This window comes from Bos indicus, chromosome 14 (genome assembly GCF_029378745.1).
Source record: "Bos indicus isolate NIAB-ARS_2022 breed Sahiwal x Tharparkar chromosome 14, NIAB-ARS_B.indTharparkar_mat_pri_1.0, whole genome shotgun sequence".
Classification (NCBI taxonomy): domain Eukaryota; kingdom Metazoa; phylum Chordata; class Mammalia; order Artiodactyla; family Bovidae; genus Bos; species Bos indicus.
In genome coordinates this window covers 33,047,924-33,075,624 of record NC_091773.1, presented here as the reverse complement: position 1 = coordinate 33,075,624, position 27,701 = coordinate 33,047,924, and the positions used below count along the sequence as shown (strand labels likewise).

Sequence of the window (27,701 nt, the reverse complement as noted above, 5' to 3'; positions counted from 1 at the left end):
GAAGAGATAAGAAAGCCTTCCTCAGCAATCAATGTAAAGAAAAGGAAGAAAACAACAGAATGGGAAAGACTAGAGATCTCTTCAAGAAAAGTAGAGATACCAAGGGAACATTTCATGCAAAGATGGGCTTGATAAAGGACAGAAATGGTATGGATCTAACAGAAGCAGAAGATATTAAGAAGAGGTGGCAAGAATACACAGAAGGACTGTACAAAAAAGATCTTCACGACCCAGATAATCACGATGGTGTGATCACTGACCTAGAGCCAGACATCCTGGAATGTGAAGTCAAGTGGGCCTTAGAAAGCATCACTACAAACAAAGCTAGTGGAGGTGATGGAATTCCAGTTGAGCTATTCCAAATCCTGAAAGATGATGCTGTGAAAGTGCTGCACTCAAGATGCCAGCAAATTTGGAAAACTCAGCAGTGGCCACAGGATTGGAAAAGGTCAGTTTTCATTCCAATCCCAAAGAAAGGCAATGCCAAAGAATGCTCAAACTGCTGCACAATTGCACTCATCTCACACGCTAGTAAAGTAATGCTCAAAATTCTCTAAGCCAGGCTTCAGCAATATGTGAACTGTGAAATTCCTGATGTTCAAGCTGGTTTTAGAAAAGGCAGAAGAACCAGAGATCAAATTGCCAACATCTGCTGGATCATAGAAAAAGCAAGAGAGTTCCAGAAAAACATCTATTTCTGCTCTATTGACTATGCCAAAGCCTTTGACTGTGTGGATCACAATAAACTGTGGGAAATTCTGAAAGAGATGGGAATACCAGACCACCTGATCTGCCTCTTGAGAAATCTGTATGCAGGTCAGGAAGCAACAGTTAGAACTGGACATGGAACAACAGACTGGTTCCAAATAGGAAAAGGAGAACTTCAAGACTGTATATTGTCACCCTGCTTATTTAACTTATATGCAGAGTACATCATGAGAAACGCTGGACTGGAAGAAACACAAACTGGAATCAAGATTGCCAGGAGAAATATCACTAACCTCAGATATGCAGATGACACCACCCTTATGGCAGAAAGTGAAGAGGAACTAAAAAGCCTCTTGATGAAAGTGAAAGAGGAGAGTGAAAAAGTTGGCTTAAAGCTCAACATTCAGAAAATGAAGATCATGCCATCCGGTCCCACCACTTCATGGGAAATAAATGGGGAAACAGTGGAAACAGTGTCAGACTTTATTTTTTCTGGGCTCCAAAACCATTGCAGCTGGTGACTGCAGCCATGAAATTAAAAGACGCTTACTCCTTGGAAGGAAAGTTGTGACCAACCTAGATAGCATATTCAAAAGCAGAGACATTACTTTGCCAACAAAGGTCTGTCTAGTCAAGGTTATGGTTTTTCCAGTGGTCATGTATGGATGTGAGAGTTGGACTGTGAAGAAGGCTGAGCACCGAAGAATTGATGCTTTTGAACTGTGGTGTTGGAGAAGACTCTTGAGAGTCCCTTGGACTGCAAGGAGATACAACCAGTCCATTCTGAAGGAGATCAGCCCTGGGATTTCTTTGGAAGGAATGATGCTAAAGCTGAAGCTCCAGTACTTTGGCCACCTCATGCAGAAAGTTGACTCATTGGAAAAGACTCTGATGCTGGGAGGGATTTGGGGCAGTAGGAGAAGGGGATGACAGAGGATGAGACGGCTGGATGGCATCACTGACTTGATGGACATAAGTCTGAGTGAACTCCGGGAGTTGGTGATGGACAGGGAGGCCTGGTGTGCTGCGATTCATGGGGTCGCAAAGAGTCGGACACGACTGAGTGACTGAACTGATGTGGATGCAACTTATAAATTACAAAGCCTCATATAACTAGGGGCTTCCCAGGTGGCGCTAGTGGTAAGGAACTCACCTGCCAATATAGGAGACATAAAAGACTGATTTTGATCTCTGGGTCTGGAGGATCCCCTAGAGGAGGGCATGGCAGTCCACTCAAGTGTTGTTGCCTGGAGAATCCCATGGACAGAGGAGTCTGGTGGGCCCAGGGGGTTGCAGAGTTGGACACAACTGAAGCAACTCGGAAAACTATTTTAAAAGTTAATAAATGGAAAACCTTTATGTCCTAACATGAAGGGGAAAGTCATGTCATTTACCCTTATGAATATAGAGAAAAGTTGTTTTTGGTCTGAAGAATGTTTAAATATACTAAAGCGGATATACAGTTTTGGGATATTTAGTCAACATTTCAAAACAAGTCATTTTGAAGAAATTTGGCAGCATGCTTTGAACAGTTGTTCTATTTTTAATAGCATACTATGGGACTGAAACTGTGCTTAATGTAATTACTAAATGTTATTTATTTTATACTGTCAAAATTCTAATTTTTATGTTTATCATATATGCCTCCCTTAATTTTCTGGATGGCTTTGCCTGTAGATAATAATTTGGAGCACAGTGTAAATATAACTATCTCAAGTTGAAGTTTATATTAAAAGCAGATTTCCTACTCAAATATATTACTGCTTGTTTCTTTATATGTCACTTTCCCTTATTTTCATGTTTTATAGTGTTTTCTTTATGATACAAACTCTTCCTTTCTTTATGATACAAACTCTTTCAGTGCTCAGCTAAATAATTCTTTTCTTGATATTATCTACACACACATTCCTTCTCCCTCCCTCCTTTTATAAGCTTTTGGAAATGAAATGACATTTCAGAGTAGAACATATGGCTTTGGATTAAGTTAGAATGTAAATTGTACTTACTAATTGTACATCCTTGGAAAAAGGTTTTTAACAAATCGGAGTTTATAACATCAGTAATATCATTTACACATCAATTTGTCATAAGAATTAAAGGAGATACTACATAGCACATAACAACAAAAACGTAAAAAATGTCAGTCCTTTTTCATTTTCTCCTTTTGTAGAGAAACTTGTGTTTCTATATGAGCTTTAAAATGTCAGTGACTCATAATAGACTTTAAGGAAAAACTGAATACTATAATTCTAAATATATTCCCCAAATAGATTTTGTAGTTTTGTTAGGCTATATGACAATTTTCCCAGTTTATTATTAAATTATATATCTATTAGAATATATGCTAATTGTTTCAGTGAAAAAGATTTATTATGCCATATTTTTGAAACTCTGCGCTTACTACTCCTATTCTATATTTGTATACCTTCTATATTATGTCTTGGAGAAGGCAATGGCACCCCACTCCAGTACTCTTGCTTGGAAAATCCCATGGACAGAGGAGCCTGATGGGCTGCCGTCTATGGGGTCACACAGAGTCGGACCCGACTGAGCGACTTCACTTTCACTTTTCACTTTCATGCATTGGAGAAGGAAATGGCAGCCTACTCCAGTGTTCTTGCCTGGAGAATCCCAGGGACGGGGGAGCCTGGTGGGCTGCCGTCTATGGGGTTGCACAGAGTCGGACACTACTGAAGTGACTTAGCATAGCATATATTATGTCTATTATTACAAATAATTTCTTAAGCTGCAGTGTCTATTTTCAGGTTACGACTTCTTGCCAGACCCTAATAACAAATATTCCATTACTTCCTAAGAGATTTTGCAAGTAAACTTTTAGTCTAACCAAAACAATGAAAATATAGCATCTTCTGTAGGAAATAATTCATTCTTGAATTTTTTTTTTTTTGAAAACTTAGTTTCAGAAGTAAGCGCTTGAGTCTTAAGTAGCAGGAAAAAGATGAATGAAATAATAATGTTGGTTGAGATCAAACCCTGAATGGTGGCAAGTATTCCAATGAGTAGATATAAGATGAACTCTCAGAGCCTGTGATAATATGTAAGAGCATTGCATAAGACTATCGTGCCACCAATGAGGGGGCTTCCCAGGTGGTGCTGGGAGTAAAGAAACCACTTTCCTGTGCAGGTTAGACATAAGAGACGCGGGTTTGATCCCTGGGTCAGGAAGATCCCCTGGAGGAGGGCATGGCAACCCTTTCTAGTATTCTTGCCTGAAGAATCCCATAGACAGAGGAGCCTGGCAGTCCTTGGGGTCGCAAAGAGTTGGACACGACTGAAGTGACTGAGCAGCAGGCACCACCCATAAGCCCACTCAAGAGAGAGGTCCAAAATCGTTCTCTCCTCTGCAGTGTCAAGGCATATTAAAGGCAAGGTATTGAATGGAAAAGACATATGATAATTAGGAAAAACGGAAGAGTGAGCTATAGCTTCACAAGTGGAAAGATAAATCATTCCTGGTTAGTAAGGAAAAGGCGAAAAGTATTTGGCAGAGAACCTTGAAGGATAGCAGTCTCCTTTATCCCCATGTAATGTGTCTCTGAGAGTTAAAATCTGAGCATTGGACAACTGTAGCTGCACCTGAGTGTGAATCCCTTCTCTGCAACTTATGAGCCTGGGGACCACAAGGGAAGGAAGGACTTTAAATGTAAAGGCACCTCCTGGCTGCCCGGCCCAGGGGGCCCCCGGCTAGTGTCAGCCTACCGGTGAATAGGTAAGCCCTCAGTGCTAATACACTGGAGGGACGACTTCAGAATGGGGCTTGCCAGCACCGGTGTCCTTGCATTAGAGCAAGCTCCCCACATGGCTTCTTCCGGCCAGCGTCTATATCCTTGAGGCAGGTGCTGAGGGGTCCCAGTTGCCTCCTGTCTCCTGCCTCTCCAGGAGACCCTTTGAGGTCAAAATGTGGGCTTCAGCCAGGCTCCTTTCAAATCATTGTTTCTGAGCTGTCTTGTTTAAATACAGCCGTTTCTGATACCTGTTATGAGATTTTTGACAGCTATTGCATGTGACAAGGAAGTTTTAATAAACAAAGCAGGTAGTCTGAAGCATGTAACCTTATATACTGCTGAGTAACTTGACACATTTTTCCTTTATACTTAATAATAGTTTATTTGGTGAGATTAAATTTTATATGTTATTAAATGTTACCCTTTAAAAGTTTTCTAGGAGCTTAGAAATCAATTGAACCATTCATAATATCAGATTTTACCACAGACGTGGGAAGCATTTCCAAGTAAGAATGCCACATGAATAATCCAGAGCCTTGGCTTCTAGAAATTGCAAAAACTTATTTATCACCAAAATAATCATATACAATCAGTTTATAATGAAAATTTCACTTTAACACGAGAATGTTTTGTTTCTAATAGATCATTAACAGTAATTATTAACTTACTTTTATATTTATTGGTTAAATATTAATTCTTAAATATTTATGATAATAACAGATACAAAACATAGATATGTTGATATATTTGCAGATGTGCTAAATATTTATGTAATAATAACAGATACCAAATATACAAATGTTGATATATTTAATTCAGAATAATTAGTGCCTGGGATGAGTTCAGATACCCTAAATGTTTTAGGACAAGCTTTAGAATTTTCTGTACATTCATAGGAGGTTGAATATGAAAAGTGAGACAAAAATTATCAAGATTTTTTTAGTCTTCAAAAATAACCTACTATAGTTTGCCAGAAGTATTTGTCTTTCTTAAATTTAAGATCTCGTCTTTCTAATTACCCTTGTGCTATTACTACTGGATTAATATTAATGCTTCATTCTTGGTTGTTTCTAGTGTGTGCATGCCTTTTCTCTACAAATACATGACTTTTAAAGGAAAACAAAGTATCTAGTATATGCAGAGTACATTATGCAAAAGGTCAGGCTGGATGAAGCTCAAGCTGGAATCAAGATTGCCCACAGAAATATCAATAACCTCAGATATGCAGATAATACCATTTGAATGGTAGAAAGTAAAGAGGAACTAAAGAGCCTTTTGAAAAAGGTAAAAGAGGAGAGTGAAAAAGCTGGCTTAAAATTCAACATTCAAAAAACAAAGATCATAGTATCCAGTCCCATCACTTCTTGGCAAATAGATGGGAAAATGCAGAAACAGTGTCAGATTTAATTTTCTTAGGCTCCAAATTCAATGCAGACGGTGACTACAGCCACAAAATGAAAAGAACTTGCTCCTTGGAAGAATAGCTATGACAAACCGAGACAGTATATTAAAAAGCAGAGACATCACTTTGCTGACAAATGTCTGTATAATCAAAGCTGGGGTTTTCCTTTATGGTTGGAACATAAAGAAGGCTGAGTGCCAAAAAACTGATGCTTTTGAACTGTGGTGTTGGAGAAGACTCTCGAGAGCTCCTTGGACAGAAAGGAGATACAACCAGTCCATCCTAAAGGAGATCAGCCCTGGGTGTTCTTTGGAAGGACTGATGTTGAAGCCGAAGCTCCAATACTTTGGCCACCTGATGTGAAGAGCTGGCTCATTAGAAAAGATCCCGATGCTGAGAAAGATTGAAAGCAAGAGGAGAAGGGGCCACAAAGGATGAGATGGTTGGGTGGCATCACTGACTCAATGGACATGAGTTTGAGCAAACTCAGGGAGATAGTTAAGGACCAGGAAGCCTGGCGTGCTGCAGTTCATGAGGTCACAAAGAGTCAGATGTGACTTAGCGACTGAACAATAAGTCCTGTTAGTCTTGTCTCATTTGTCCCTGAGGTGGGTATAGTTGCATTCTAGTCTGTATTTCTGATGCCATGTCCCTAATACTATCAAAGTCCTGAAAATTTCAAGTATCATGTACCCCTGACACTTTCACATAATTGTCTGTTAACTCATTTGAGTCTTTCAGTTATCTACAGTCCATTGCTCCCCAACCCACCCTTCTACCCTTCACTCGGCAGCGTTAGTCCTTATCTTGAGACTGGTAAGATAATCAGCCGTGGTACCCTAACTCCGCTGCCTCAAGCATTGTGCACATATGAATTTTGGGAGACTATCTGGAAAGAAATGACTAGAAGTTAGGTTAAGCAGAACAAAGGTTTTTCTTTAAGGTGAGAAGTTGGGCCACATCCTGGGTGGATAGTAGAATCCTACTGCCTTTCTTGCCGCCCTAAGTAAACTCTGGCTCTCAAGAGTCACAGCATAAACTGTGTCAACCCCTGGTAAGGGGGAGAGAAGGGAGGTACTAGTGAAAGATGAGGAAAAGGAGGTAAATATCACTGGACCCAAAGAGGAGCTCTTGGTTCTGCTCCTGCTTCTGTTTTAACGGGATGATGTGGCAAGATGACAGTCTCTTAGAGCATCAATTTCTTCTCCACTAAGTTGAGAGAGTTGAAGTGGAAGGGATTAGACTAGGTTTGCACTTCGTAAAATCCCAGAATACATGTTCTTCGAGCAGTTAATAGGCATTTTGCAATTTATAGGCTTTCTAGAAAATAGGAGTTAATGGGCATTCTGTAAAAAGGACTTCAGTAAATATAAAAAAAAAGAAAAACTGGGATAAATACAATCAAGCAGGGGCTACCTGGTGACTTTACTATGTAAATATTTTAGAAGAGACTCTATAGTATTTCAAGTCAACAATGAACAATATTTCCCCCTATTTTAAGCCAGGATGCTGGTTATACTTGATCTGTTTATTTAGAACTGTAGAGCTGCCTTGCTCCTCTTGAAAAGGGATGTCTTACAATTGAGAGCCTCTCAAATATAATGATATCTAGAATTTCTCAATAAAAAGCAGAGACATTACTTTGCTGACAAAGGTCCGTATAATCAAGGCTATGGTTTTTCCAGCAGTCATGTGAGAGTTGGACCATAAACAAAGCTGAGCACTGAAAAATTGATGGTTTTGAACTGTGGTATTGGAGAAAACTCTTGAGAGTCCCTTGGACTGCAAGGAGATCCAACAAGTCCATCCTAAAGGAAATCAGTCCTGAATATTCATTGGAAGGACTGATGCTGAAGCCGAAGCTCCAGTACTTTGGCCACCTGATGTGAAGAGCTGACTCATTTGAAAAGACCCTGATGCTGGGAAAGATTGAAGGCAGGAGAAGGGGACGAGAGAGGATGAGATGGTTGGATGCCATCACTGACTCTATGGACATGAGTTTGAGCAAGCTCCAGGAGTTGGTGATGGACAGGGAAGCCTGGCGGGCTGCATCCCATGGGGTCACAAAAAATTGGACATGACTGAGCGACTGAACTGAACTGAACTGAACTGATAATTTCTCAAAACTTATTTTACCAAAAATGTGTTTTTAATAGTTTTTCATGAGACTGGATTTAAAGAAGCAGATACTGTCTGATTCTATAACCCATTACGAAGATATCATACTCTGGAGGCAAACAAAGAGAAAACCAGGCTGTAAAATCAAGAAAAATAGGAGAGGAGAAATACTTCTAGAATAAGAGTATGTGCTGTGCTGTGCTGTGCTTAGTCGTTCAGTCATGTCTGACTCTTTTTGACCCCATGGACTATTTCCTGCCAGGCTCCTCTGTCCATAGGATTCTCCAGGCAAGAATACTGGAGTGGGTTGCCATGCTTTGCTCCAGGGGATCTTCCCAACCCAGGGATCAAATCCAGGTCTCCCAGATTGCAGGTAGATTCTTTACAGTCTGAGCCACCAGGGAAGCCCCAAATGAGAGTATAGACAGCTCAAAAAATCTGCTTGTCTAAATACACAATGAGAACGTAACACAGGGAAAAATCACTAAAATCAACTTTTTAAAAACTCTGGAAATTAGTGAAAGCCTTACAATAATCCATAGAACATTCATTAAAGAAAATCAGTTGAATCTCAATAGGAATAATAACTATGCAGGGTTTTAACTTATCCGATATTAATATCCTTCTCTCTGGTTCTGTAGGAGCCTTGCAAATCAGAACCCTCACAACAATGGTAACTATGAAACAAGCAGCCTATGGTCTACTAGAAGGGGGCAAAACAGATGTAGAGTTCCCAAATATCTAGAGATTCGTCACTATTTGACGTATATGGAAATGCCTCACTTGTATTTTTTTTTTTTTTTAACATCACTCAGTGAGATACTCTGTCTGTATAGCATTTGTCAAAAACAATCAGGGGTAATAGTTTTATATGGCAGCTGCCTGAGGCAAACAAGAGACTTACCAAAAAATTAAAAAGAAAATACAGTAAATGACATGTCCACAGGAAGTTTTCAAAAACTCAACATAGCTGTGTAGCTCTAGAAGGCCACACAGATGTTCAGTGCTATGCATCTATTCAGGAAAGATCTGATAAGGATCTCACCTCTGGTTGACTTAGAGGCTCTATTTAAGCCATGCTGTAAACTTCTGGAATGTTCATGGCATACATCAATGCTTTGTCCAATCATTGTGCAAATCATATGAGCACCGTGCTCAGTCGTGTCCAGATCTTTGTGACTCCATGGACTGCAGCCTGCAGGTGCTCCTGTCCATGAGATTCTTCAGGCAAGAATACTGGAGTGGGCTGCCATTTCCCCTTCAGGGGAATCTTTCAAGGATTGAGTCTGCATCTCTTGCATCTCCTGCATTGGCAGGGAGATTCTTTACCACTGTGTCACCTGGGAAGTCCAGTCATTAGCTGATATCTAAGTTACTGAGCAAAGACTTCAGTGGCTGTATACAACAAACTATATAGGCTTTACAAAATGAGTTTAGGAAAGTCAGCAAACAGGAAGTCACGATATCACATATGGCAATAAATGTGAAAGCATGGCCCATAAGTGGGAAAAAAACACAGTCAACAGAAACTCCCTGAGGAAGCTAAGATGATGGAATTTCCAGACAAGGACTTTTAATCAACTACTAGAAATATATTCAAGGCGCTAAAGGAAATCATGTCAAATAATTCAAATATGAGAATAAACTCTTATACAGTGGAGATTGGCAACAAAGAGATACAAATTATAAAAGAATAGGTCAACTGAAATCCAGTCTGAGGAACACACACACACATGCACACAAGAAAAATGAACAGTTACTCAGAGACTTTATAGGACACCAGCAAGTATACCAAATACATACAATTGGAGCAAGAATTAGTGACTTGCTTCCAAAGAATTGTATAAAAAGTTGGATTAAAAGTAACTTTACAAGGGAGAAGCCAGCAAACAGTACCATGGCCTGGTGATGTAGGGTATCATCATGTCAGTTGCATATACTCTCTAATATTAAATGATGAGGGTGTTTCACCTTCTTGGTCTTTTCTCCCAAAATACATAACCACAGTCTAATCATGAGAAAACTATTAGACAAATCCTAATTAAGCGGCATTCTACAAAATTCTTGACCTGTATTCCTCAAAAGGTTCAAGGTCATGGAAAATAAGGAAAGACTGAGAAACTGGAAAGACCAGCAGGGATTAGGGAAACATGATGAGTAAATAAAGTCTGCTGCTGCTGCTGCTAAGTCGCTTCAGTCATGTCTGACTCTGTGCGACCCCAGTTAATAGTAGCATTGGTTTATTAGTTTTGTAAATTTACCAACGTATTATGACATGTTGACCTAAGGTTAACTGTAAAGGTAATATATAAATTTTCTGTATTATTTTGGCAATGTTTCTGGAATTCTAAATTATTCTAAACTAAAGAATTAAGAATAAAAATATAATGTAGATTTTGGGTCATGCTTTTGTAAGAAATAAATATGCATGTTTAAATTTTTAAATAGCATTAACACAAAAACATACACAGAAGGAAAGAATATTGAAACATAACACACTAAATTATATAATATTACTATCAAAATTAGTTTTGATATGTTTTCAATGAGATTGCCAACTGCAACCTTTTAACACTAACTTCTGTTAATTCAAAATATACTTAATGAGAATGCCCAATGTTTATTATAATTTGGGGTTCCTAAAAATATAGGTAGTTTAAGTTGGAACCTAACAGTCAAGATACAAATCTGAGAATCTGATCTCTGATGAATATATTTATATTTTTCATCCAAACCCTAGAACAGATAGTAAACTACCTTGCTGTTTTTGACAGCTGGAAAGTCCAGCTTTTTGTTTCCCTTTTCACACCTGAGGCTGCTTTTCCAGGTAACAGACTTTGTACAGCATCATCCTGCCAGCCTCCCGGCCTTAAGCAGACCCAGGGTCAAATCTGCTGTTTTTATGTACAGTGAGATCTCAGACCCCAGGGCCTCAGACCTACATCCAAACCTGAGGTCTCAGTGGGTCACTACCATATTAGTTCCCACTTCATCTGGCTCTTATTTCTTTATTTTGGGCATCTCTGCTGATTTGTTTCTTTGGTTTGGCGTTTCATTTGTTTGCTCATTTTCGATTTGGTTGTTCATGTCAGGAAGATCCCCTGGAGAAGAAATGCAACCCACTTCAGCATTCTTGTCTGGGAAATCCCATGGACAAAGGAGCCTGGCAGGCTACATCCATGGGGTTGCAAAGAGTTGGACACTACTTGCTGACTAAACGACAACAATTCATTTTTAAAAATCCAAAATGTAGTCAGAGGGTGCTGGCTGGCTTGACTGAGGCTGTTTAATGACGTGTGCCTTTGTAGATGTTGAACCTACTGACTAGGGGACCTGACCCTCAATCTTACTCCACACTTATTCCCTTAAATTTAAGCCTTTCTTCTTCTCCATCCTCACATTTGATGTCTAAACTTAACTTACAGATAGAAATGCACCTAGAGAAATAAGGTCCAGAGATTAACAACACCACGGAGAAAATTCTGAAAACACAACCCTCTGATTCATTCATTCCAGGAGTTCTCAGTCTTTAGAATAAGCAAAGATCAACTGAAGAGCTTATTAGAAATGCAGAATTCAGAGTTCCATGCACAGAGATTCTGATTGACTAGGTCTGAAGTGGAGTCCAGTAACATGAATAGCAAACAAGTAACCTGGTAGGTGCAAGTGCCTATCATTTCAGTTACTTAGTGACTTCAGATCATAATCTGAGCAATTAAAAACAAGCATAGTCCTGACATGAGTTTTTAAAATTTCTGATGTAGACTTTTATACCAAAATCAGAGTAGAAAGGAAAAGTCTACTTAAGGAGTCTGCTTCTCTTGTTTATAATAAAAGTTTTTAAAGCTTCCCATTGAATTATTCAAGACATATTTTCCTAAATGGTGCTCTTTTATAAAACTTACTTGTGATAAGTCTTAGTTTTAAATGAGACAATAAGAAATATGCACCACTACGAATATTCTGACATTATTTTGAAACTTTCCGCCAAGATAATTTTGTCTCAGGAGAAATCTGAAAATTCCATAAAATTATCTACAAATAATTTATAGGAAGTTGAGTCAAGAAACAGGTGTTACCACTAGAATGATGACTCTTGTCCTTTTCCTATTCATACATTTCTAATATATGAGCCTCTAGACGCTAAATCAGACACTGGGATGACATAGATTTATGTCCTTTATTTTCTTTCACTGAGAAAATAAAGAGGTAAATGATTTGTATATATCTTGCCAGCTGTTCCACAAACCTCATACATTGAATACAAACTGAAACAGTGAAGAATCTGCCTGCAATACAGGAGACCCGTGTTCGATCCCTGGGTCAGGAAGATCCCCTGGAGAAGGGAATGGCTACCCACTCCAGGATTCTTGCCTGGAGAATTCCACTGACAGAGGAGCCAGGCAGTCTGCAGTCTCAGAGTCAGACACGACCGAACGACTAACACTTTCACTTTCACTTTCATCATAACCTCAGTGGCTCCATCTTACACTTGACCCAGTACTTAAATGTTGGATCCTGCTCTGGAAAAGTACTTGCATCTCTGTGCTATGAGTTTGGCTACATTGCCAACTAGCATTCCATTTCCAGATGGCTCCTATTACCACTTAATTATTTTCAAATCCTGATTTTATTTCAAACAATTTACCATTGTCAAGGGTCACCTCCAAGTACAACATGGCTGAAATCAAATATTTTGGTTCTAGGTCTATGGTTAGGAGAGTTGAAGAATGACCTTCTTCAGAGTAATTGATAGACCATATGGCAAAATCCATAGCTAAACTCTAAACCCAACATTAAAATTTTAATAAAACTATAGATATTTTTATGACAATTATTCAGTTGCAATTATTATTTATTTATTGATAAACAAGTCAGTACCAAATTAATCTATTTATTAATTCATTAAATTTTCAGGTATTTATTGAGGTCTTAATATGTAACGAAATAAGAAGACAAGAACAGAGTCATTTCCTCTATGAAGTTGCATTCTAATAGAAGATAAGATGATTACAACTTATCATGAAAATCTTGTGAAAGTATATGCAGAAAGACAATATGATTAGATGACAAGAGTTGAAGAAAGTTTTGGGAATTTTTAATTTCCTTTGCATTATTAACCTATTTTCTAGACTTAATACTGATTGGAGACATACGGACTTGAGGGAAAGGAATTAAGTCTGAATTTAGACTTGGATTAAATACACTTTTGATCAATATTTTCTTGATTTTAGTTTTAGTTCATTAAAAATTATAGCACACACATAGAATTAATACACTATGCATCTTATAAGGGTGTTGTTTACCTGGTCATGCTCATGTTGGGCACATATGTGTTGAATCTAAGAGAGTTAAACTATCCCAATTACATACACTGCCTTTATACACCACACACATGAACACACACACACGTTCCCTTGAAAGGTTTGTTTAATGCAAAATTTACAAAGACCTAAAAAAATCTGATGAAAACTATTAAATCCAAACTCTAGAATGAGAGTTTCCATATCTTTAAATGTGTGGGGAGTAAGGGGTATAAACGTGCTTGCCTTTGTTTTCGTAAAAGTTGTGGGCCACTTGTTCTTTTAGATTTGGGGGATTCGGTTTTTATCCTACGCTGCCCTTTTCCTAGACTATTTTACTTAGGATCCCTTGTGTTAAAGACCTCCTAAATGACTCTCCTATTAAAAATAGATTAAAAGATAAATTACTCTTTATTTTCATACTTGCTTAAACTACACTCTACTTTCTGAGTCTTCATCAGTTGTTTTCTAAAGAAGGTGCTTCCCTCCACTAGAGTCTGTACAACAACAGTGTCTTACTCACTGCATTTCGGATGTGCCAGCTGAATGCCACTGCAGTTGTCTCCTCCTCTCACCTGAGCTCTCACCATATAGGTCCCCCTCCTGGCTATGTTCTTTCTAGCCACATAAGCCTACAGTTACACAAGCAGGATCAGGATATTTACAAATGCCTTTTCACCTGGAAGAGTGATTCCCTGAATCTCTCTGGTACAGAATCATGTTACCTTGTAACATATCAGGTATCTCCGATGACTATAGCTCAAGGGAACAGTTAATTGATCACACCAATTATCATGAGGGCTAGGTTATTATTTACAATTTTTATTTCTCTCTACAGGCTACAAAAGAAAAAAAAAAGGTAAAATTCTGATATCTTATTGTTTTAAAAATCAACGTTTTTCCTCAATGATCCAGACACTAACCTCTCATCTACAATGCTGAACCCATCTGTCTGAGAATGTCAATAACTCCTAGAGAGCATGCACTGAATTACCCCAAGTTATAGTCATTCATTCTTTATTATGGTTAAAATCCAATGACTTAAATCAGGGGCTAGATATACTAACGATCTTAAGTACTATTACAACATTAATCTTTTTATGAACTTAGAACAGTTTTACATATATCAATTTATTCATTTAACAAATACTGATAATTTCAACTATAATATTGAGCAGTTCCTAATATACTTCAAAACATTTTAATAACCACAAGTTATATGGATATAAATATATAGTATTAATATAAGAGTAACATTTCAAATAGACATTTTATATTGGTCTTCAGAAAGAATAATGCCTGTTTTAAGATACTACACCTCTTTTCAGAAAGTTAAACTTATAGGTCTCTGCACCACAATTAAAACATCACTGAATCAAGATTTATAGGCAGAAAGTATAGCTTCACTTTACATGTGCTCCACAAACAAGTTTGAATTTTTTGCAGATATTGTTTGATGTTAGGAAAAGAATGTACCATCATCATGAATGTCCTTTCGCTAAAAGCAATTTGTCAATAAACATCAGTGTCTACTCACGTTTCTCTTGTTCTGTCTCTACTCCTTCGCTTTCTGTGTCACTTGGCAGGATCCACGGTTGATGAACCACCTGCAGTTGCTTTAAAGAGTCATCCTGCCAAAGAAGAAACTTATTTGGATTAAATTCTAGAATGATACTGTGAATATGGGTGAACACTTCAGTTCCTATGAATTACATGTCAAAAAAACATAACGAGAATTTCCTCACAACAGAAAAGAATTCTAAGCTTAAATTCCTTTCCATTTCATGGACATGCCACAAACTCTGAACTCATTATTTTTAACTTTCTCCTTTTAATAAGATTTAATGTCTTAATAAGAAATATCTAGGACTTCCTTCGGAGAAGGCAATGGCAACCCACTCCAGTACTCTTGCCTGGAGAATCTCAGGAATGGGGGAGCCTGGTGGGCTGCCATCTATGGGGTCGCACAGAGTCGGACACGACTGAAGTGACTTAGCAGCAGCAGCAGCAGGACTTCCTTGGTGACTCAGATGGTAACGAATCTGCCTGCGATTCAGGAGACCTGTGTTCAATCCCTGGGTCAGGAAGATCCCTGGAGAAGGGAATGACAACCCACTCCAATATTCTTGCCTGGAGAATTCCATGAACAGAGGAACCTGGCAGGCTATAATCCATGGGGTTGCAAAGAGTTGGACACGACTGAGCAACTAACATACAACACTAGACTATGTTTCTTCCTGAGTTATTGTTTTTATGAATTCCTGGCACTCATTGTGGGGAATATAATAATGAAATATTCAATATAAAACTGCATAAAATGTGTCTGTTTGCCATCAAGGTTCCAATTCCTTTAAATGTGATTAAGGATTAGTAGGATTCAGAGAACAGTCTCAACTTTACCCTTTAGTACTACTTCACTACCTTCTTCCTCTTATTACTTCCTATTTTCATTAATATAGTTCTTAAGTACTTCCTTGCTGCTCCACACCTCCATCACTGACCTAAGGCAGTCCCTCATCATCTCGCATCCTGACTGTAGTTATAGTCGTCTACAAGTTTTCTAGGATTAAGATTCATACCTTCCCTAATTCTCTCCACCATTTCCTTGCCATGGTGAGATTTTAATAATGGCACATGATGCATTCATTACCTCATTTATAACCCTCGAGTGGTCTTCTCATTATCCCCAGCATAAAATCACAACTCAAGGCCCTTCATGCTTCATGCTGGTCTAGCCTCTGATTTACCACCACTTCCATCTCCATTCCACCTTGACTGACACTTCCACTCCAGCTATCATTAACTGGTAGTTCCCCAACTTTCTCATTCTCTCTAATTTACTAAGATGTTTTCCTATGTTATACTTCCTGCTTAGGATGCACTCTATCTGTCTCAAACATTAACAGTCCTCCCAGGGCTCAGTTGTCATCTCCATCGTGACGTTGTATGAGTTTCGATAAGTGCTCTAATGATCGATGTGCATGCATGCCTGCTAAGTCGCTTCAGTTGTGTCTGACTCTTTTGTGACCCCATGGACTGTAGCCTGCCAGGCTCCTCTGTCCATGGGATTTCCCAGGCAGGAATACTGGAATGGGTGCCAATTCTTTCTCCAGGGGATCTTCCTGAGCCAGGGATCAAACCCAAGTCTCCTGCATTGGCAGGCAGATTCTTTACCACTGAGCCACCAGGAAAGCCCTAATTTATTTTTAGGATTTAATTTTTTTTTCCAATACTGGATTTGGTCCTGCAGGAGTAAAGTACAGAAGCAGTACAAATCTGAAAAATCTTAACTTTAGAATTCCATAACAGTAGAGAGAACTACAGAAGTAAATTTTCAAAAATCTTCACATAACAGAAAGGGATATCACATCCCTGAAGTTTTTCACATGGCGTCTCCGGGTTTAAAGAATATGAAAAATGATCTTTTTGGTCTTATAAGGTAAAATCAAATGGCAAAAGCTCTTTGTTTAAAACAGAAAAAAGTTTAAAGTGATCATGAAAAAAATGTTTTTAATTGAAAAAGCATTTTGGCTATTTAGCTTTTTGGTCCAAATCCTAAAATATGTTTTCATAAGAAAAGATATGACCAGTAAGTCAATAGTGTTACTTTTTCCCACAATAGTTCAGAATATTCAATAATACTACTGATTGGTTTCTGGTCTTAATGGTTTTACTGTTGAACAGATAAGCTATTCTTAGTTTATTACAAATTATTTAAAGTACAAATGAAACATCAGCTTGGTAAAATTTGTAGTTTGGGAAGAACTTTAAAATGTTGAGCTGTTGGAATCAGAATCGTAGAGATAGTATAAATATTTCTGTTAATAGATCATTTAAATGTTTTACTTTGGTTTTCCCTTGAATACAGTTAGTAATATAATGCACCTGTTTGCTTCATCAATGCCAACAGGCAAAACTATGTATGGCCAAAGTTCAGCCCATCAGACTACTTATAATTCTTTTTGATGGGGTCAAGGAGCTAAAATTGTGAACATTTTTAAAAACAAGAGTTGACATGTTCCTTTTTTGCCAACTTATTCAAAAAATTTTCTACAGGAATACTTAACTCTTTCTGAGCATAGTACAAACTATTTCATATTCCCAAGAGCAAGTTCTTTGGATTGCTTTTAGAAGAAATGCCATTCATCCTGTTTCTAAAACACTTTCACCATAAGTATGTAAATGTCCAGGGACCAGAAGTGGTGGGAAATAGTGACATGTATCATATGGAAAACAGTCTCTAGCCCTGTATCAACATATCATTTTATCTGCTAACAGAGTAAGTGCTTTATAAACTTTAGCAGTATTGTTATTCCACATGGCTGGTTTATTTTTGGATTCTCTAAATGCAATCCATCAGTGATTGATGTCATGTGTGGCCATAGGTTATTCTGGTTTTTAGAGAGGAAAAAAAATGGTCCTCTGCTCAAACGCTCACATTGGATAATTTAACTCTGAGGCAACTAAATATTTCTTTCTCTTTGGTTAAGAATGACAATAATACAGAAAACATCAGCATCAACCTTTCAAAAGGGATTATCACTTTTATTTTATTTCTCTAAAGATCTTTACTTCAAGACTCTAAAAAGTAAGTATTCCTGAAGCATGTTGCAAATAAAGCAAAATAATACTATATCCCACTTACATACATTTAATAGACTGCAAAACTGATAGAGAATTAAATCTATACTTCTGTTAAAATAAAATTCTCCCTGTATAATTTATATACTTAATACAGTTTGGAAATAATTTTGTATTTGTTAATGAAATGGCTAGTATCATCAGGCTGAACACTGTAATTATTTTGCGAATTATACTTCTGTAGCTTATTTCTTTTGCATATCATCCGAGGACAATTAAAACATAAGAACAGGGAGACTTCCCCAGTGGTCCAGTGGTTAAGACTCTGCCTTCCAATGCAGAGGATGCTGCTGCTGCTGCTGCTGCTAAGTCGCTTCAGTCATGTCCGACTCTGTGTGACCCCATAGACAGCAGCCCACCAGGCTCCCCTATCCCTGGGATTCTCCAGGAAAGAACACTGGAGTGGGTTGCCATTTCCTTCTCCAATGCATGAAAGTGAAAAGTGAAAGTGAAGTTGCTCAGTCGTGTCCGACTCCTAGTGACCCCATGGACTGCAGCCTACCAGGCTTCCCCATCCATGGGATTTTCCAGGCAAGAGTACTGGAGTGGGCTGCCATCGCCTTCTCCGAATGCAGAGGATGAAGGTTCCATAACTGATCAGGAAACTAGGATACTGCATGCCCCAGGGTGCAGCCAATTTTTTTTTTAACTAAAATAAACACAACATTGTAAATCAACTATATTTCAATTAAAATTAAAAATAATTAAGAACAGGAAAGTGATACATTTGAGAAAATATAAGTTTGAACAAGATCTGGGAAAAGAAAAAAAGGAGCAATAACAAAGTTACAACAATATGGTAGAATATGAAAAACATTACAAAATAAACACAACCTGCTAAAAAAAATTTACCCAACAAATTTGCTACATTACACTACATATTGGTATTGCCCTCTGAAGAACTGTACAAAAAAGATCTTCACGACCCAGATAATCACGATAGTGTGATCACTGACCTAGACCCAGACATCCTGGAATGTGAAGTCAAGTGGGCCTTAGCAAGCATCACTACGAACAAAGCTAGTGGAGGTGACGGAATTCCAGTTGAGCTATTCCAAATCCTGAAAGATGATGCTGTGAAAGTGCTGCACTCAATATGCCAGCAAATTTGGAACACTCAGCAGTGGCCACAGGACTGGAAAAGGTCAGTTTTCATTCCAATTCCAAAGAAAGGCAATGCCAAAGAATGCTCAAACTACCGCACAATTGCAGTCATCTCACATGCTAGTAAAGTAATGCTCAAAATTCTCCAAGCCAGGCTTCAGCAATATGTGAACTGTGAACTTCCTGATGTTCAAGCTGGTTTTAGAAAAGGCAGAGGAACCAGAGATCAAATTGCCAACATCTGCTGGATCATGGAAAAAGCAAGAGAGTTTCAGAAAAGCATCTATTTCTGCTTTATTGACTATGCCAAAGCCTTTGACTGTGTGGATCACAATAAACTGTGGAAAATTCTGAAAGAGATGGGAATACCAGACCACCTGATCTACCTCTTGAGAAATTTGTATGCAGGTCAGGAAGCAACAGTTAGAACTGGACATGGAACAACAGACTGGTTCCAAATAGGAAAAGGAGTACATCAAGGGTGTATATTGTCACCCTGCTTATTTAACTTCTATGCAGAGTACATCATGAGAAACGCTGGACTGGAAGAAACACAAGCTGGAATCAAGATTGCCGGGAGAAATATCAATAACCTCAGATATGCAGATGACACCACCCTTATGGCAGAAAGTGAAGAGGAACTAAAAAGCCTCTTGATGAAAGTGAAAGAGGACAGTGAAAAAGTTGGCTTAAAGCTCAACATTCAGAAAACGAAGATCATGGCATCCGGTCCCATCACTTCATGGGAAATGGATGGGGAAACAGTGGAAACAGTGTCAGACTTTATTTTTCTGGGCTCCAAAATCACTGCAGATGGTGACTGCAGCTATGAAATTAAAAGACGCTTACTCCTTGGAAGGAAAGTTATGACCAACCTAGATAGCATGTTCAAAAACAGAGACATTACTTTGCCAACAAAGGTTCGTCTAGTCAAGGCTATGGTTTTTCCTGTGGTCATGTATGGACGTGAGGAGTTGGACTGTGAAGAAGGCTGAGCGCTGAAGAATTGATGCTTTTGAACTGTGGTGTTGGAGAAGACTCTTGAGAGTGCCTTGGACTGCAAGGAGATCCAACCAGTCCATTCTGAAGGAGATCAGCCCTGGGTTTTCTTTGGAAGGAATGATGCTAAAGCTGAAACTCCAGTACTTTGGCCACCTCATGCGAAGAGTTGACTCATTGGAAAAGACTCTGATGCTGGGAGGGATTTGGGGCAGGAGGAGAAGGGGACAACAAAGGATGAGATGGCTGGATGGCATCCCTGACTCGATGGACGTGAGTCTCAGTGAACTCCGGGAGTTGGTGATGGACAGGGAGGCCTGGCGTGCTGCGATTCATGGGGTTGCAAAGAGTCGGACACGACTGAGCAACTGATCTGATCTGATCTGATAAAAGAAATGTTCACATATTGAGTTATAGGGAAGTCTTCTGGCTTATGCATGAGTTAACTTGAATCTGATCCTAACTAAAATAGCCTGTTTGTGGCCTATCAAACATACATTGCACGTCTGCTTTAATTATTAGAGAAAAGGACACATTGACCAAAGAATGAAGAATGTCCATGTTAAAAATAAAGATTAAATGCCTCTCTTTCTGGGACACCAATGCTGGGCCTCCTTCAGTGATAAGACTCCCTTCCCAGGTGCCAAGGCCACACGGACTTGCTGTGTACTTGCTGGACTCTTCTTTTTTTTGAAACCTTGAAGAAATGTAGCCCTGACTTGTTTGATGTTCTTTGTTCTGACAAGATACAAAACTGTGCTGAAAACCCTGCATCTCCTGAACAGTTTCTCAGAGTCATCTGGGATGTAGGCTTCTGGACCAGTCCTCAGTTTGGCTCAAAAAATACTTTTTTCTATGTTTCTTATTGATTACTGATGATTTTCGTGACACCTCCATCTTATTTCTTAACTCACTCCTTTTTGTGGTTTTTCTATTCAAGGAAATTATAGGATGACATTGTAAAAACTTTGAAAGTAACAAAAGATGATTGGGTAGTCAATGAAAAACAAGTCATTTTTCTGGCAAGCCCTTTCATTTGTCTGATTTTATGAAGGCACTCTTTCATTGACTTTGAGCTATGTTATAACTGTGCAATTTATAGAAATGTATAGTAGTGCAAATAATTCTTGTCTGTATAAAAGCAAATTGCATCTACCTGAATGCACTTGATTAGTATTTTTTACATCTATTTATAACTTCATTTGAACATTCTTTATTAGACTACACATGTGAGGATTTGAATTCTCCTTAGAACTGGCTGTAACATCTTATTGGTTTCCTCATTCATTAGTGAGTTAAATAAATTTTGACATATTCATTTTATATCTCTATGAAAGCCATCATTGTCATAACTTTTTAAAAATTACTATCCTTAACATGTATTGATTCTTACTAAATATCAATGACAAAACAGGGTTTCCCTGAAGAAAAGCTTTGTTTTCTATTTTTCTAGAAATGAGAAATAAAATTATGATGCTGCGTTCTAGTTATTTCCATTTTTAAAAAGTAAATCCTTGTGCATGATAAAAAGCAAAGACCTCTTATTATTATAGGAGAATAATGTCATGCACACTCCTTCAAAAGTATAGTTGGAACTTCAGTAATGATCACAGAATATACCACAGGAAGAAAAGATGCCAAAATCGGCATGAAAAGCAACTCTAAATTATTTGGCTGCAAAGAATCAACCCTCTTTCCAGTTTAGATGGTACAGCTGACAAAATCAACCTCAAGAGATTTGAAAAGACCTGTCTGCTCACGGTGCTTCTTTTCCTGTCTGACACCCTCGGAGACTGTGATGCTGCGTCTCGACACCTTGAGTTAGTCTCCCCTCCTCTGTGTGCTGTCTCCGGCCTTCAGCTAACTTCCTGAAGTTATGAGGAACCACTTGAAACTGCTCTGGTGTGCGTGCATGCTCAGTCACTTCAGTCCTGTTCAACTCTTTGAGACCCCGTGGACTGTAGGCCACTAAATATCTCTGTCCATGGGATTTTCCAGGCAAGAATAGTGAAGTGGGTTGCTATTTCCTCCTTTGGGGGATCTTTCTAACCCAGGGATTGAACCCAAGTCTCCTGTGGCTCCTGCATTGGAAGTGGATGGATTCCCATAGAGCCATCAGGGAAGCTGCTCTTGAACAAGTTTAAAAAATCATTAACTTCAGTCTTGAGCTCGTTACAGATACTCAATCATTTAAACTGACAATATTCATCTGATGAATACATATGCAAATGAATACATTTCTCTAATAATTAGGAGATTTTTAAGCAGTATACTATGCTTGTTGGTGTTGTTTAGTCACTAAGTAATGTCCAACTCTTTGTAACACCATGGACCTATAGCCCACCAGGCTCCTTTGTCCGTGGAGTTCTCCAGGCAACAGTACTGGAGTAGGTTGCCATTTCTTTCTCCAGGGGATCTTTCTGACCCAGGGACTGAATCCGTGTCTCCTGCATTGGCAGGCGGATTCTTTACTGTTGAGCCACCAGGGAAACCCATATTGTATGCCACTTTCCAATTACTCCTCTTGGAAATGCGATATTTTAAATGGTTTAGCTTCTCTACAAAAGGTATGGCAAGCTTTGCAAGTATTTGGTTTTAAGTTGTTTTCAATTATATATACATATATTTTTTTGAGTGAATGTTAACATTATAATTGTAACAGCTAAGACTTTTGCAAAGTGAAAATTTTATTCCTACCCTGAGTTATTAAGTACCTTACATGTAAAGAACACATAATTTCTTTTTAAACTGTTAGAACCATTTTGAGGATCAAGAGAAGTAAACTATTATAAAATATCTTCTTTTCATTTTTCCAAGAATACAAATCCTATCTGAAAAAATAAATAATACATTAAAAATATAGAAAATATAGACATTTCATTTTAGCTTTCCCTTTAGAGGAGACCATATTGTCTCCTTAATTTTGACTTAGGTCTGAACAGAATTGCCTAACATCATGTGGTTATGATTCTATCTAATTATAAGACTAAATTTACAAAATACAAAAAAAAAAGGGGGACTTTGATGTGCAAAGAGCTGTTCAAACTTTAGCAAGAAATGTTAAATATAATAAAAATGTAAACTCTATGGTTTATTTGAGTTTTAGTGTGTACTAAATAAAAGCAAATGCTTGCTAGATCACTTTTAACTTCAATGCTTCTAACATTTATAAATACTGCTCCTCACTGTTTGCTGATTCTACTAACAAGAAGGAAGGCAAAAGCAAAATAAGAGTGTAAGTGAGAAGAAACAAAAACTATCATTTTATGCCTCACATTCTCAACATTTTTGCACTGGCAAGGAAGAAGAATTTAAATATATATTTTCTACAGACCAAATGGAATGATTAACATCTGCAAAAAAAGAAACTATCAATAAATAGTTCATTCATTAAGGTCATACTTAGTTTTTATGTAAAGGATGATTGTTTACTGGTTTTAAAAAGAGCTAAAATCTAAATATCAACCAATATTAGATCAAAAGTACTATGTGACACTGACCCCCTAGAAAGGTAAGGCTTACCTTGGGTAGCTCACACACAGTCCTAAATTCAAACTGAAAGTGAGCAATGAATCTCAGAAGCTAGAGAGATTATATACCCTAATCAACCAAAAAATACTATTCTTGAAAGTAAATGAATAAACAGTAAATAAATAAATAAATTTATTAATAAGAATTTCTCCTTAACCTATGTTATACAAAATTGGGGATTTTCTATGATGTATGCAGTTACTAGGAATAGCATCGGAAAGAACACGTCAGCTTGTCAAACTGTAGGGTATTTATGAATCACACAGAATTCCTGGTAGAAATGTAAATTTTGATTCTTTGGATCTGGTGTGAGTGCTGAGATTTGGCATTTCTTGCAAGCCCCCAGGGGATCCAGTGTCACTGGTCAGAGGAACTCACTGAGGAGCAATGCCCTGCTAGTGCTTCCGATGTGTGTTGGTTGCTTAGTTGTGTCCGACTCTGTGACCCCATGGACTATACCCTGCCAGGCTCCTCTGTTCATGGAATTCTCTAGGCAAGAATACTGGAGTGGGTTGCCATTCCCTTCTCCAGGGGATCTTCCTGACCCAGGGATCGAACCTGAGTTGCCTGTGTTTCCTGCATTGGCAGGTGGATTTTTTTTTTTTTTTTTTAAATCACTGAGCCATGGGGCCTCCCTAGTGGCTCAGACGGTAAAGCGTCTGCCTGCAATGCAGGAGACCTGGGTTCGATTCCTGGTCAGGAAGATCCCCTGGAGAAGGAAATGGCAATCCATTCCAGCACTCTTGCCTGGAAAATCCCATGGACGGAGGAGCCTGATAGGCTATAGTCCATGGGGTCGCAAAGAGTCGGACACGACTGAGAGACTTCACTTTTTCACCTTCAAGCCACTTGGGAAGCCCTTGTCCCATAAAGTATTTACACAATTGCATATAACATGCACATTTAGATTGCACATGTATAATGAGAAAATAAGGATCTTTTCCTTGGATAAGAACCATAAAATTAAACTGTCTCTTTTTAAAAGTTCTATCACATATGCAGCCCTTTTCCTGTACTGGCATCTCAGTGGTCTCCTTTCTCTACAGTACTAGATCCATACAGGACACATTTAAAAGGTATTAGGCACCCTTTTTGTGGAGGTGACCTACTACCCTTAGTCCCTGGTGGGGAATGCTGACCAAGGGCTTGAGCAACCATGGAATCCTAAAGGGAGGTTCTAAGTGTACATACTGAAAATAGTATCTCTATCTTCTTGGGAAACATTAATTGCTTTAACGTATTTATCTAGATTTCAACATCAAGTACATTAAATTGAAATTTAAAGTTGATGCACCAACCCTTCAAATTTTTTTCCCCCATATATTTTGATTTCTAACCTGAGTTCAGAACATCTACCTAGTTATTCCCTTGCTTTCCTTTTGCTACCCTTTCTCCATGTGCCTTTGGTAAAATTTCAACCACCTCCACACGAGCAAGCAAACCAGAGATGTTAAAAACTTAAAGGGGGTGCCATGTACTCGAACTGTCCTCTTTGAGTGATATCTGGAAGCAAGAATGACTTTAAGTATGGGTACACTGTTCTGAATAAACATATGAAGTACCTACTACACTGAGCAGGCCACTCAAAATGGTCTTTGAATGGATTCATGCATGTAAGAATAAAATATTTAGAGAAACAGTTTCTGTCTCACTGAGAAGCAATATTCAAACCAAATATTTGCTACTTCTATGACTTCATTGCCAAACTGTTTCCCAGACTCCTTCACCTGCAAAAGATTCAGAAGGCTAATTTAGTGACCATTATGGTTTGGCTTCAGACCAAGTTTTATGGAGTCTGTCCACTGGCTTATCTGAGAGTTCTCAAATGCAGTTTGCAGACAGAGCAAAAACACATCCCGAGACACAGAGAATCCTTGGCTATCTCCAAAATAAAACCAGGAGTCTCAATGCCTTTGCAACAAAAATCTGCCAGACATTTTTATTGTCAAGATAGCACTTTGCTTAATGACTTGTAGGGATAACATCCTTGATGAACATTTATCACATGAATGAATGCCAGTTTGGTACAGCTTATTCTCTCTGTAAGAGCAATGATCGCGTCTTATTTTGTTGTGCACAGCCAATATAAAACATGTGTTTCTCATTTATTAGGATATCAACAAATGCTTGCTAATGAAAATACACAATAGCCTTAGGTTTATACCATTTTACATTCATTTTCAAGATGAATTAAATATAGGATCTCCTCACCAGAGAGGAACATAACACCATTTTGATAACCTACTATATACTGTCTTTTTTTTTTTGTAGGGATGACCAGTGAATGGGTATAGACTGGAAACCCTATAGGCAGATGGAGAAAGCCCAAGTGGGTGCCTCACTCCATATGATAGACTTAATTCAGACCATGTACAAGACCACCTGAAAACTCACTTCTTCCATGTAGTTTTTCAATGACTGTCCTCCACTGACCGCTTCTCCCTAGAGGCAGAGAGGAAGAGAGTTTGAAAAAGTCAGGAGAAGGAGAAAGAATAAAAGAAGAGTCACGAAAAGTAGTAGAATCTGGGAGCAACACTAGATCTATACTATTCCCCCACCACTTTTTTTGGTTGTTGTTGTTTAGTTGCTAAGTCATGTCTGACTGTTCCGAAACCTCATGGATTGTAGCCCACCAGACTCCTCTGTTGATGGGATTTCCCAGGCAAAAATATAAGAGTAGTTGCAATTTCCTTCTCAAGGCAATCTTCCCAATCCAGGAATCAAACCCACATCTCCTGCTTTGGCAGGCGGATTCTTCACCACTGAGTCACCAGGGAAGCCCCACCTCAGTTGATACTTGTGGGGTCAACTGTTTGACAAATTCTTACTCAGAAGGAAATAATTTTTTCAAGGCAACAATATATCTTTCAGGTAGATTTTAGGTTATATAAAGAAATACCACCTAGCGGAGCTATAATAACTACACCTTAGGCATTAGTCGCTCAGTCATGTCCAACTCTTTGACCCCATGGACTGTAGCCCGCCAGACTCCTCTGTCCATGGGATTCTCCAGGAAAGAATACTGGAGTAGGTAGCCATTCCCTTCTCCAAGAGATCTTCCTGACCCGGGGGTCAAACCCAGGTGTCCCGCATTGCAGGAAAATTCCTTACCATCCGAGCCACGAAGGACAACTTAGAACTGAATGTTAAATGACTAGCATCCAAATTTCTGTTATTAACTTTATAAATATGTACTTAAAACTAGGCTAATAAAAAACTCACTAATTCTGTATTCAATAAATCTGTGTGAAGACCTAACATTATATAAATATATATGTAACAAGTCATATAAAAGTTATACATATATACACACACACATATATACACCTATATACATAACTATATGGAAGTATAGTTGATTTACAATATTGTGTTCATTTCAGATGTACAGCAAAGTGATTCAGTTTCGAAAAAGATATACTTTTATACTTCATGGCCAGAAACATTTGGAAATAAATTCTGAGATACCATGAAATGATAAATTCTAGGACACCATGTGTGTTTAAAAGATAAGTAAATAAATATGAATAAAGCTTACATTTGTTTCTATAACTTTTCAAAGACCCTCCTTTTTAACTTTTCAAGGCTCTCGTATGCATGATCTTATTTGATTGATGTTTTTACTACAACTTGAGGGTAAGGCATTCTCAGGCCAATTGGATCCATAAAGAAATTGAAGACAGGGCTGCAGACAGCAATGCTTAAAGGCCAGGAGCCAAAAAAGGCATTGCTGGGTCTGGAGTCAACCCTGACACTCTTATATCTTGCTGAAATGAAAATTCTAAAAGGAAAAATTAAATTCACTTTAGTTTTTTTTTTTTTTTAATGGTGATATGAGACCCAGCTTCAACCCTGGGTTGGGAAGATCCCCTGGAGAAGGGAATCGCTACCCACTCCAGTATCCTTGCCTGGAGAATCCCCATGGACAGAGGAGCCTAATGAGATACAGGGTATGGGATCGCAGAGAGTCGGACATGACTGAGCAACTAACACTTTCACAACTTCACATACTCCAAAGCATTTTCAGAGGGTTAAAATTTTTTTTTTTTCTCATAACAAAAATTAATCTAGGAATAAAGTCCTGGGATTCTTTAGAAATCACAGATGGGGTCATATTTTTTCACAAATTATGGTTTTCACTAGCAAAAA

The 27,701-nt window shown here is 38.3% G+C and overlaps 1 protein-coding gene across 4 annotated transcripts in view; it reads right to left on the bottom strand.

Annotated features, from left to right (window-relative positions):
• C14H8orf34 (chromosome 14 C8orf34 homolog) overlaps window positions 1–27,701 on the bottom strand; it is a 364,577-nt gene that overhangs the window by 8,462 nt on the left and 328,414 nt on the right. For 2 of the 4 annotated variants that reach the window (XM_070802638.1, XM_070802637.1), the window contains 2 exons: window positions 25,947–25,994; window positions 14,815–14,908 (listed from right to left, as the gene is read on the bottom strand). In XM_070802638.1, the coding sequence (XP_070658739.1) occupies window positions 14,815–14,908; window positions 25,947–25,994 (142 nt within the window). The remainder of the gene's footprint in view (window positions 1–14,814; window positions 14,909–25,946; window positions 25,995–27,701) is intronic. The other 2 variants (XM_070802639.1, XM_019974143.2) reach the window with 1 other exon arrangement.